Below are 12814 nucleotides of genomic sequence, written 5' to 3'. Positions count from 1 at the left end.
TTCCCATTTGAACAGCTAATCTCTGCTTCCCATTCGCAAAGCTCTTTGCTCCCAGTGTTACGAACAGCAAAGGTATAGCTGGGTGGCTGGAGGGTTCTTCCCCCAGCAGCTCCCGCAGAAAAACAAAGTGCTGCTCTTCCTTCTCACCCTGCCTTTTCCATTTTCTGGTACGGACGCAGGCTCACCCTTGGGTCCCCACCCCAGCACTGCAGGGGCACAAACGGCTGTCGGGCCCTGATAGGAGATTAGCTGCAGACAAGGGGTCCTGCTCTGCAAGGGAGGGAGAGCTGACTCAGAAACAGAACTTGAATTTTTGGCGATATTAAAAAACACATTATTTTCAGCTCGATGAATTTTTTTGTTTTGTTCTGTGTTTGCCTAGCTGTCTAGGAAGAGGGATGCACTGGAAACAGAAGAGGTCCTTCAGAAGTCTGTAAAACTTGCAGATATAATTAAAGGTAAGCCCACATATGTATGAATACACTGTCGCTATTTATGTAATACTTTATGCAATACATGCATAACATTGACACCTACTTTTCGGTATTACAGGGCTCAACCATTTTGTTTATGCTCAGGAAGCAAGTTAGGATTTCCATTCCTGCATAGATCTCTGGCGTTGTATATTTGCTGCGCTGTGTCTTGTTGCGCTGAAGGCTTGTTTGGCATAGAATAAGGTTTGGGTTCTCTACGTGGAAATGGGGGCCAGTGGGTATGTCTCCATGCCATAATGGCAGGTCAGAACAGGGGTCTTAATTAGCTCTGAGCTAATAGGGCTATACTGCGGTTTGGTATTCAAATGACATCTCCAGTCATGTAGACATGTCTCGTTGCTTGTGCCCCCTGACACCGTGTAAGGTGGAAAATTGTGGGGGAGCTTCAGGTATGATTAAAATAGAAGAAAAACATATAGTCTAGTGATCACATCACAAGAGCAGAGATGACCACAGATGTCCAATGTTACCCCAAGCAAAGTCCACTTGGTGCTGGGCTGCTTCTTCGGAGCCCTGTCAGAAGAACCTGCTGCAGGAGAAGGATCAGTGTTTGACGCAGCAATAGGTAGAAGGGTGTTGAGGAATCTAAGATGAGCGAAATGATATAAGCACAAAGTACTGTTGCAGATCTTTCTACTATTTTATCCTCTGTTCTATGGCTCCTTACTTTTGAAAATACAGAGAATTTCTAGTTCATGCAAGCTACGTTGGTGAGACTTTATGCAACAAAATCAAAACTTCTGGATGCGCTTTTAGGATTCTTAGAATGGTTTTCCTTAGGAGATACAAAAAAAAATCCCATGTTCTTCCCACTCTAGTTTGTTGTGATATGGCTGAACTATCTTCTTCTAAGTGCACAAAAAAAAAAATACCGCCTTTTATTCAGAGCTCTTGTGATCGGTTTTGTTGCCTGCGATCTTTCTTTGAACTTCTTTAACTTTTTAGAAATTAGAGTGTTTACTCATTACTGCTTAATGTATGAAATGAGTGAGAATCGATTTGATGCTCACCTTTGAGGTTTCTTTCTTTGTACCGAGTATAATATGCGATCTTCAGTTCTAAGAGCCACTGCAGTCTGCATTCAGCAGAATTCAGTGAAGAGTTCCTGGAACTTAATTCTCCACTGCAAAGAAAAATACACTTCTATTGAGACACACGGGCTTTTTTCTTAAGATAAGCATTGATAGCCACTCTGTTGTGAACAAAGTGAATGTGAATCTAAAAAACAGCTGGCGTTATCTCTGGCTTTGCCACTCCAAAGCTATTTACATTCATGTACATGAAGTGATGCCATTAGTTACTCTTGTTCTGTCACAATGACTGTCTCTGGTGGTTGTGACTCTGAGGTATGTTTATGAAGCTTGTTTATACCTCAGCCGATTATGAGGGGGTGAATGACTCAGGGACAAAAGCCGTCTTGCCGGTGAAACGAGTCTTCAGCTGACACCTTCTCGGCCATTCTAGCACAGACTTACTTAGCAAAGGACTTCCACAAGAGACACTTCTTTCTTGGGACAAGTTCATGAAGATACAGTGCTGCAGGGCTGCACGCTCCGTTCGCTGACGCCTCCTCCCACGCATCTCCTTTAACCTTATTGCAGACCAGCTTCTTTGGAAAAGCTGATCCTGTCCACAGGAGCAATGTAACTGAATGGCAAGTCAGTCTCCCTGCATTTTAAAACAGTAGTATAGTAACGGGTAAGTCTGAAAAAATGGGATTAGCGGCAAAATTTCTAATTCAGCTGTGAATTTTCTGTTGGTCCTAAACGGAAGTGTTCTCATTCGCACTAGCTCAGTATGTGATGCCAGTTGCTAGCTAGTCCAAAAAAACCAGAACACAGAATAGATGGTCTTCCTTGAAGAAACGTAGAGTTGCACAGAGAGGTAGGAGAAACAAATGGAAGCAGTACCACAGTTTTCAGCAATAGGGCAGACTGGGCTTTTCAGCACACTGAGAGCCTGGCTGTTTTCAAATGGTTTTACAGGAATCCTACTAAAGGAAGGTCTTTTTGTACCAGTTTGTGTGTTAAATGGGAAATCTGAAGGAGGCGAAGGTAACTCAGAAGAGTTCATCCCACACATGGGAAAAAAGCTTAAACGTGTAGTTTTAAACATTAAAATTGGGCAACGGATGCAGCTGTATATAGTGGGACAGGTGTTTCTGTATCAGAAGAGAGAGGGGGTCGAGACAGCAATAGGCTGTGAAGCTTGTAGGAATTAAGGCAACAGTATAGGTATAAGGAGATGCAGCAGCAGGAGCTGAGTTAATGAACAAGTTACCTGGTCAAAAGCAATAAAAGAGTCAACCCTGAGTTAGCGCGGTGAATGGTTGTGGCAGGGAAAGGCTGTGTTCGTGAGGCAATGGTGGGGCAGAAGGAGGCGTGGATGGAAAAGTCCCTCTGTTAAGAGTCTGTGGCTTGTTTCTCTGTGGCCCCAGGGAGAGACTAGCCAAAGGGGTCACTTGGCCCACTGGGCCAGAGTTCTTATCTCAGTAAACTTTCCTATGTATTATGGTCACTGCTGGCCAAAAAACATGAAATACTGACCAATTCCTACAGCAATGTATTTCAGACTCATTGACTTTTTAATTAATGAATTGTATGTCTGTTGACAAAGTGGAATCCAGAATTGTACACGGAGTGCCTAGATTTGCTATGCAGTATTTGGGAAAATTAGTAGCTTCAGAACGGGATTTGCTCCTGTAAATGCACGAAACATACATCCAGACCAGCATATCTTACAGAGATGCAGGTAACAAGGGACATGCTAAGGACATAAACCACCATTCCAGCACCCTACTCTGGAATGTGGACAGATAGCTCTAATTGCTTCCGAGCACCAGCGCTGTCCTGTGAAGTTGGCAGGTAGTTAACTGCAGCTGTTATTTCAGAGAACTGAGCGAGGGTCACCTATTTATGACTGCTCCTCTTAAGTGATAGGATAGTAGACTGGGGACTAGACTGGGCGTAGTTAGACTTGGGGGTTGGACTAGAGGATCATTAATGGTCCCTTCCAGTCCAAACCATTCTATGATTCTATGACTGCAAGGCCAGCAAGGCCATTAAGCAGAAGACCTGAGATTAAGATCTTGAATTCTTTTCTGAAGAACAGCCCAGCTGCAGCATAGGGCAGCCAAAGTAGTCTGCTGATTTCTGTGACTCTCTCTAAGAAAGTCAGACCTGTGAATCTTGAGCAAAGGAATCAGATCACAGAATCACAGAATGGTTTGGGTTGGAAGGGACATTAAAGATCATTCAGTTCCAACCCCCCTGCCATGGGCAGGGACACCTCCCACTAGACCAGGCTGCTCAAAGCCCCATCCAGCCTGGCCTTGAACACTTCCAGGGATGGGGCGTCCACAACTTCTCTGGGCAACCTGTTCCAGTGCCTCACCACCCTCACAGTAAAGAATTTCTTCCTAATATCTAAGCTAAATATTCCCTCTTTCAGTATCAATTTGGGTGCTCCCTAGTCCTGGGAAGTTTTTTTAAAAGACTTTTAAAAGAGCGCAAGGATTAGAGAGTAGCTGAGTGGGGGCAGTTAGGTGTGCAGCTTTCAATTTCTGTGAGTGCTTTTCAATTAAGTACCTTGCCCAAGGTCTCATAGGAAGACTGCAAAGGAAAGAAACGGCATCCAGGTTTTCCATATCCTTGGCTACTTTTCCAAACTGTAGACTGGGCATTTATCAAGTCATTACTGGACTTTGGCTACTACTGAAATCACAAAATGACAGTTGTTTAGTATTTTTCATTAAGGATGATTATTGACAGAAAAAAACCCCAAAGCATAACTGTGTTAATGGCGTTTATCAGAAACATTAGGAGTGTAAGCAGAGCCCAGCCAGCTGTTAACGCCTCTTTAAAGAAGGAAGAGAAAGGAAAAGCATTTTGTAATGGAGTGATACCAAGTTAAACTATCTAAAGTATTAAGTACTTTAAAAGTTTCTACTGAGAAGAAAGACTTTTCTTGAACTATTTTAGGGCCAAAAACTTTAGTGCCCTTACCAAATTGTGAGTTGTGTGGTGCTAAGATATTTTTTTTTTAAATACTTTAGACAAGAACCAAATAATTGTATTTCTCAGATCAAATCCTGAACTGATTGCATTTAAACCTTTTTCTGGTTTTTGATCAGGTTGGGTTTTCCAGTACTGAGAAGCAGAGCAATGTAGAAGTCCTTCAAGCTTATGCTTATCAAATACATGTTGAGCTCTTCCTGAACGTTTAATGCTTTGCACAAACGTTGATCAGAATTATCCAGAACAAACCAGGGCCCCAAAAGGGTCTGAGCTGGAGAGCTGGTGGAACGTAGACCAGCTGCTATAAGTGTTCAGGATGGCAGGGTAACAGGGTTTTCTTCAGTCCCAGCTGGTCTCCATGAAGGGAAGGGCTGGCCTGGAGGCTGTGACTTAGAGGCCTTCGCTCCTCAAGTAAGCAAAGGAATTGGTTTTCCAGCCCTGCAGCCTCCTTAGAGACAGCCCAAAGGTGGCAGTGGGACAGGAGCCAGGGATCACAGGGATTAGGCATGTGAGCAGCAGCGGACTGCAGGCGTCTGGGTACCGAGCTGACTAGCATGAGGCCAAAGAAGTCATTTTCATTTCTTGCAAAAACGTTTCTATCTTTACCAGGAGCTGGGAACTTCCATGTTTTTAACCTTGACTATAAATACTGAAAACGGCGAGGGTTTTTCCTTCAAGACATCTCTATTTTTAAGAACGCAGTTGGTACTCACAGACATCTCATCCCCACAGCTGCTGCCGCCAGCCGTAGCACTGGTACCCCAGTAATCCTGCACCCCAACTTCGCTGCTCCTGCCCTGCCGTAACCGCAACGGGTCCCCGGCGCTGGCAGAGCCCGACTCCGTCCTGCCTACAGAAAAAACAGCCGGTAGCAGGGTTCAGAACAGCCGCCACAGGACTGATAACTGGGTTTTGTCTGGAGGTTTGATCTGTGGATGGCATCTGCGTGCCGCTTCCTAAAATGGAGAACTCTCTAACCAGACTCCTTTAAGAACTGGTAAAAAAAGGCAAAATAGCAGCTTTTCTGTGAAACCCATATTTTAAAATGTCACTGACAGGCTGGATGGGGTTTTGAGCAACCTGGTCCAGTGGATCCTGCCCATGGCAAGGGGGTTGGAACTAGATGATCTTTAGAATCCCTTCCGATCTTAACCATTCTGATTATTTTTGAGAGGCAGCTAAATAAGTAGAATTTATGCTCGTATTGAGTGAGGCCATTAAAACCCATCACTAGCAGTGTTTACTAGCATCCAGCACTGTATTTACCAACAGCAACCACACCGCTGTATCAGAGAGCCTGTGTTTAACTCTCTCGAGGGAAGGAAACGATTGACTCCTTTCCCAAGATCATCTCGCAGCAGCTACCGGCACAGTAGTTAATTAATAACTAGGGCGATGCGTCTCTGTTTACTGTAGAACGCAGGCGGCCTGGCGGGGAAGGAGGCCCTCAGCAGCCACCGGGTACCCCTCAACGCGGGCCTCGCCTTTGTCTCCTCACCCCCGGCCTGCGGACGGGCACCGCCTCCCGCCGCCGCTCCCCGACGACGAAAAACGAAAAAGGGACACACACACACAAAAAAAATCACCACACAAAAGCAGTGTTTTGACCGCTTGGTTTGGCGGGAGGCAAGGGGACGGCCCTGCCGCTTGGTGCCCGCCCGCCGCGGCCGCGCTGAGGGGAGGCCGGCGGCGCATGCGCGGTGGGCGGCGGAAGGGGCCGGGGGCCGCCGCCGCCTGCCGCTCCCTCCCGGGCGGGGGCGCGCATGCGCTGTGGCGGCGGCAGGGGCCAGCGGCGGCGGCGGGGGGAGGTTTGCCGCGCTCTCGCTGTCCCTCTCCCTCCGTGCGCGCCCTCCCGCCATGTTGTTGTGAGCCCCTCGCCGCCGACGGGGGGGAGGGGAGGCAGGAAGGAGAGGCGCCAAGAGGGAGGAGGAAGGGGAGGAGGAGGAGGAGGAGGAGGAGGGCGGCAGGGCGGGCAGGGGTGTCCCAGGGCCCGCTCCGGCTCCATCGCAGCGAGCAGCGCCGCCAGCCAGCCCGTGAGTATCCTCGGGGGCTGGGGCCGCGCTGGCTAGGCCGCGGGCGGGCGGAGCGGGCGGACGGCCCCCCACCCTCCCCTTCCTCCAGCCCCCTTTTGTCTCTGGCCTCGGCTGCGCGCCGAGGGAGGAGAGGGGAGGGGAGGAGGAGGAGAAGGAGAAGGAGGAGGAGGGCGGGAGGGGGGCCATGTTGTGGCAGGTCACCGGGCGGCGCGGGGCCTGCTCGGCGGCCGCCCGCGCCTCTCCGCCTTTGTGTCCTCCCGCCGCGCCGGGGAGCGGCGCCGAGGTGGGGAGGGAGCGCCGTGAGGGGAGGCGGCGTGAGGGGTGCGGCAGCGTTGCGGGGGGCGGGGGGGGGAGCGGCAGGCATTGTGCTCTGGGCGAGCTGAGGGGAACGGGGGGTGGAGGGGGCTCGGGGGAGGAGCGGGGCCTCGGGGATCAGTTTCCAGCCCAGCGGGGTTTGGGGGGCGAAGTTGTTGCCTTAGAGAAGTCTTAGAGGGGGGAGGGACCGACGACACAGGGCCCTCGGGGGGGGGTTTCAGGTGGGAAGAGGTGCCGGTACACGCGTGAGGGTGACCGGAGCGTGGGGCAGGCCCCGGCGGGGGGCGGACACGCCGCGCTGGGTGTTACAATGGGGTTCGGTGCCCTGAGGAGCCGGGGACATGGGGGGGGGGGGGGGGGGGGCTGTTCGGCCACCCCACGGACAATCGCCTGCCTGCGGAACGTGGGCGAAACGGGCTTTGTTTAGGCGTACCGAAAGCGTGAAAACTTGCTTAATGTATACGTATGTATGTGTGTATACATATATATTTAGTGGTCTTAAGGGTAATGACTGCTTTCTGAGGGTGTGGAGCGAGGGAGGCCAAACGCTTTTGGTAGTTGATAGCACACAATGAAGTGCTAGGTTTTAATTTTTCTTCAAACGTGTCTGCGCGGACAACAATAACAAAAAAGTTGAGGAAAATGCCAGCTGCCCTGAGTGGATCGTGCTTACAACTAACAGTTTGGGTTTTAATCTCCTTAGCAGTAATTGTACAAAGATATTTATTTTTGATTATTTTTTTTGGCGTTGTTCTCTTTCATGTATTTCATAACCTCCGATTCCTAATTCCTTGAGAGAAAATTAATATACCCGGGACGCTTCATATTCTTCTGGCTTACAACAGAAGCAAGATGGCTTAACACCGAAATGTGTAGCATGTTTTATACGTGATGTGATAAGAGGTTATAGCAGCTGGTTTTGGGATGCTTTTTTCTGAGTAATGTAGCCGTGTATGAGCTATTTAGGTCATTGCAAATGAGAATCGCTAAAACTTCTTATATCATCTCATTGTTTGTCGCTTATATGCTACACCTTAACAAAATCCTTTCAGATTTCTTTTACTTTCTCTTTTACTGAAGTCTTTGTTGCATCTCAACTGAGAGATCAGGCCTTTTTAGTTTGCGTGAGTTGATGGTATAGCTCTTCAGGTATGTGGGATATGTATGCATTTGAAATATAATTACTACCCCATGTTACCATTTTTACATATAAACCATAGTATTTTGTTATATTTAGTCATGTTTAGATTTAAAACCAAATGTTAACAACAGTTGTAGTGTTGTTGAGAAGCTGAGAGAATTATTGTCTGCCGTTCTCTGGTCTACAGCTCAATTTGTGTCAATGCGAATATAAATAGGTAGGTGGGAGAAGGAAACTTGGATAAAAAGGGAAATGATAATTTAGTGGTGGTGTAGTTTGGGTTATATGTGTAGAAATGACACTAAATCACCTGACAGTTTTCTGAAGTGTTCAGAGAGTTGAAAATTTGGAATTTGTCCCAGAAGAATGGTTAGTAGGCAAATGCATGTGAGAAACTGCTTGATAATGCAGATTCTGGAGTTTATTATGTGGATATTGCACGTAGGAAAGTCCATGTTATTTGAATAGCATTTTTTCTTCATTAATAGGGAATGGTACTTTTTTTTCCTATAGTACTTAATATTTGTCCTCTATACTAGTGATATTGGAACAGTGCTGAGGCAATTACAATCTTATCTGGGATCATGATTGAGCCAATAGTGCAAGAAGCAGTTGGCTGTAAAAGTTGGACTTGCCTGTCTTCTGATGAGAAGATACCTTACATATTAGATGTTACGTAGGATTGTAGTGCACAGTGAAAGCTTTGTATACACGTTTTCCTCAAGATTTGCTCTCTCAAATATTTCTTTGCAGTGTTCATTGGGCCAGATATTGCAGATGTTTGGGGCAAGTGTGTTAACAGGACATCAGCTTGTTGAGTACTATGAACTAGATCTGATTTTCAACAACACTTTCTAGTTCGCTTATAGATATTTTTCCCCCCTGGATTTAATGATATGTGACAGTGCATTGAATAATCATCATATGTAGAATTTTCTAAAAGCATTCTCCTTGATAACCTCATGTTTGGTTTTTTTTCTTTGTACAGTGGTTTCTAAAACCCCAAAATGATTAGACCAAGTTTTTATACACAGAGGCAAGTAATCCAGTAGGTGGTTTGAATTCTTGCCTCTTATGTCTTCATGCTTCTTTTTGAATGTGGAATTACGTAAAAATTCACTGTCCATTGCAGTAAAAAGAAACCTAAATTTTCTTGAACGTTGAATTCTTTCTGTGTTGGGAATCTCCTGTGAAACAAGCATTAATACATTGTATTGTCTTTAAAAACAGTTTCTAGTAGGAACTCTACAAAGGAAATAACATAAAACTGTAGAGTAGACATGCTTTATAAACACTTCTCACTGATAAACTCACATATCTATACGTATAATACATACAGTTTTCTTTCTCTTCAGTAAATTTGGTTGAAAATGCTTACCTCATCTAATGTGAATTTTCCCCACCCATAACATAGCTGTTGTCTTGATTATTCCACACAATGCAGCCATTCCAGTCTTGTCACAAAGCCAGTGCCCAGGCTCTTGTCTCAGAAACCGGACAAGAAGTCTTGCGTTTAAAAGCGCATTTTCTCCCCCTGTAACAACAAATACCAGTTATGTAGTGCTTCTTGTAATGGAATTGGAGGCACTGCACAGTCATATAGTAGAAAAGAGCTTTAAATGACATCAGAACATGTAAACCTGTTCAGTTCTAGCTGCTTGGGTATAATTTCAAACAAGTAGTATAAAAATTATTTTATAGTAACGGCTTGCATGCTGGAACTTTACAGCAAGGTTTAGTTTGAATCCCACTTGAAATACCTGCTGTCGCTTTTAGAACAGCAGGCAAGAGCTTTTCAAGCTGGTATGTGAAATGCTTAGCTTACAAATAAAGACCAGATGTCATCTCTAGCAATATCTTTATAAAGATTATATTTCATTATCGGTTAACAAATTTTTTTTTCCTAACGTTGCTGTTTAAGAACAGTTGTAGACATGTAGAAGAAATATGTCTGAAGAGGTTACGACGACCATCTTAGGAACTGAGAAAGAAATCTAAAACTCAAAAATGTAGCAAAAGTATCTCTGCAATTTGACTTTTTTGTTAGCTGTTCTATATATGCACCTATTTCCACTAAACTTTAAACATGGTGATATGATCCTCTGTCCTCTGCTGCCTGTGCTAAATATCACATCTGCAGCCTTTCTAACAGGCAGACTTTTTAGAACATAGATGTGTGTACCTTGGACTAAGTAATCTGATCTACATTTTGTAATACTGATTATTTTCATTTTTCATGCAGTTCTAGGATAGGTTACCTCTTGCTTCATCAGTGCTATTGAGATAATAGGAAAACTTTCAGTTACAAGCAATAGGTCAGGTTGTATTTCTTTCCATTATAAAGCTCTCAGCATATACATCCTAATGGAAATAAGGGTTGTGTCAGACCTATGTTCATAACTTCACTCTTAAATTTCATCCATGTTATTTCAAGGAAGAATTTTGAGTGATGTATTGAACTAGTTGTATAAATTTTTTCTTTGTTTGTGTGTCTGGTCTGAAGTTGCATATAGAATTTGTTCACTAATCTCTTCAAAGGGGAAGTGAATTTTTGAAAGCTGGGTTGGTGTATTTAGTTCTGTAAGTCTTTACATGTGCTTATTGATTAAATACAAAGCTAGACTTGCTGGAGAGGACTTCGTGTAGTTGAGCTAAAAATAATGAGTCTGTTTTGACTCATATTTTTCAACTATCTTGCTGTTTATCTCCATTCTGATATATATTGCTTAACTTTTAGTTCTGGGCATACTACTAGTCACATAGTCTGAAGACGTTGCAAAACTGATGTTAGTATGGTATTTTGACAATGAGTGAGTATCTACTGTAACAGTAGTAATAAGACAAAGTAGCTACTCACAAAACTAAGATTGTTCAAGATCATAGGTTACTCACAAAACTAAGATTGTTCAAGATCGTAAAAAAAAAATCCTTCTACCATGTATCTATCTATGTATTATATATCCCCCAAAAGATTGGACATTCAGTACTTGATAAAGTTAGATTAAAAATGTAGAATTGTGTAGAGGGGTTAGAGGACTGTGGTTTATTTCGTGTAAATCTTTATACCTAAGTGTTCTATTCTGATTAAATATCTTCCCATATATGTCAGTTTTTATTGTTTGGATTTAACAGTTGTTCAGCAAGAAAAGCGAGGCATTTCTTGAAATTTAAATTATTTTTTTTCCCCCCCTTGGAAGTACTTAGTTAAGACTGTAGGGGATATTTTGGGGTTTATATATCTAGTCCTCTTGCCTTAAAAAGTCCATTTGCGTACTAAAAGATTGATAATACATCAGTAATATGGTAGACGAAGAATATACGTGGACATCATTAAGAGTATGTGTTCAGGGGCAGGTATCTCTTCCTGCAGAGGATTTTGTCAAGATCAGAGAGATATTTTTGCTGTTGTCCTTTATACTTGTTTCAAGCCAAAACTTAAATGCTTCAAAAAGGAGTTGGCAAACTTCATTTTAATCTGAGCCCGAAATCTTTATTTTCTGAAAACCCCAAAATGTATCGTCATGTGGGTTAGAGAAGTTAAATGTCAGTTACTGCGTTAGAATCTTACATAGCTTAACAAATTTGAAAGAAAAACTGATGCTGGTGTGTAAGAATGAGATGTAGTTCAGATAGAGAAGTTAGTTTTCTGTGCTGCTTCATTATGTAGTCTACAAATGTATAAAATTAGACATAGTGGTATGATAGAATTAGTGGCTTTACACATCATGGTAGCAATGTAAAAGAAACTGATGCCAATTGTGATTGAAAATTGTATTTTGGTTGTTTTTAGCAAGGAAATATGTGGGCAAGCATTGATAATATATAGAACTGTACCACATTAATATATTGTCTTGTAAAAAAAATCTGTGGTACTTTGTTTATCTTAGAGGCTTAGTTTGGTAATGGTATTTAAAATTTAAAGTTTAAATCAATAAACATTTTGACAATGAATATTGTTCTTATATAGCTTAGACTTCTTTAATCCTAGTTATAAGAATTGTATATTTAAAGATATGTGGGAAAGCCTTTTATGTTATCAAGACTTTTTCTTTTAGGTTTCTACATGGAATGAGCATTCCATGTGTTCTCCTAGGCATGAATGAAGTGGCCTGGCAGGAGACCAGAGAAATGATGCCTCTGAACATTGATCAGGAAGCCAGTGGGGTTGGAGTAGGGGTTGCCCCACCTGGAACAGTAGTTGGAGCAACATCAGGGCCCAGTTCAGGTGGAAACACTTCTCAACTGCAGCGTCAGGTGCTTCCAGTGTCCCAGGTACCCCTCAGTGGATGTTCTCAGAGTGATGCTGGAGTTGGGTATTTGTTCCAGAGGCAGGCTGGTGAGCAGTTGAGTGGCTACTCCAGCAAACACCACTAGCCCACAAGAGTTAGCATTCATATAGATCATTTGGTAGGTAGTTTGTTTGTTTTTCATAGCAACAGTTCCTGTGTTTTGTGTTAAATCTACATCTTTTAGAAAGATAGGTGTGAAGCTAGTTTTACAGTTTAGGTTACTATAGACTTTGAAAACCTTCCAGTTAATTTTGTTAAAGGAGTTATAAGTAAAACTGCAAATAAAATGATTTTGAAATGTTCAGTTTGAACCATTCATTTAACTTACATAAGCATTTCATTTTTCTGTAACTACTTTTTATCAGAATACCATCAGATCATTAGGTTTGAATTTATGCAAAACAGCTGGTTTAGTTCGAAAAGGGGCTAGCTTCTAGTAGTCTATGAGGAGTAATATGGATTTAGCACACAGTCTTACTTGTACACTTGCAGGTAAAATTTTGTTAAGATAAAACAGATGTAGTAG

The 12814-nt window shown here is 43.5% G+C and overlaps 1 protein-coding gene across 15 annotated transcripts in view; it reads left to right on the top strand.

Annotated features, from left to right (window-relative positions):
- The first annotated feature begins 251 nt into the window (after nt 1–251).
- The window catches only part of PUM2 (pumilio RNA binding family member 2), a 77741-nt gene continuing 65178 nt past the window's right edge, over nt 252–12814 (top strand). For 7 of the 15 annotated variants that reach the window (XR_012586360.1, XR_012586359.1, XR_012586358.1 and 4 more), the window contains exon 1: nt 6689–6826. Coding sequence is in view for 6 of the 15 variants with exons in the window: in XM_074581931.1 (XP_074438032.1) it covers nt 6728–6826 (99 nt within the window). In the remaining 9 variants the exon portion in view is untranslated. Of the gene's footprint in view, nt 459–6277; nt 6544–6669; nt 6827–12814 lie in introns of those variants that run through there. The other 8 variants (XM_074581937.1, XM_074581933.1, XM_074581932.1 and 5 more) reach the window with 7 other exon arrangements.

Source organism: Larus michahellis, chromosome 3 (assembly GCF_964199755.1).
Source record: "Larus michahellis chromosome 3, bLarMic1.1, whole genome shotgun sequence".
NCBI lineage: Eukaryota > Metazoa > Chordata > Aves > Charadriiformes > Laridae > Larus > Larus michahellis.
The sequence above is the reverse complement of the archived record's forward strand: the minus strand, read 5'-3'. Positions and strand labels throughout refer to the sequence as shown.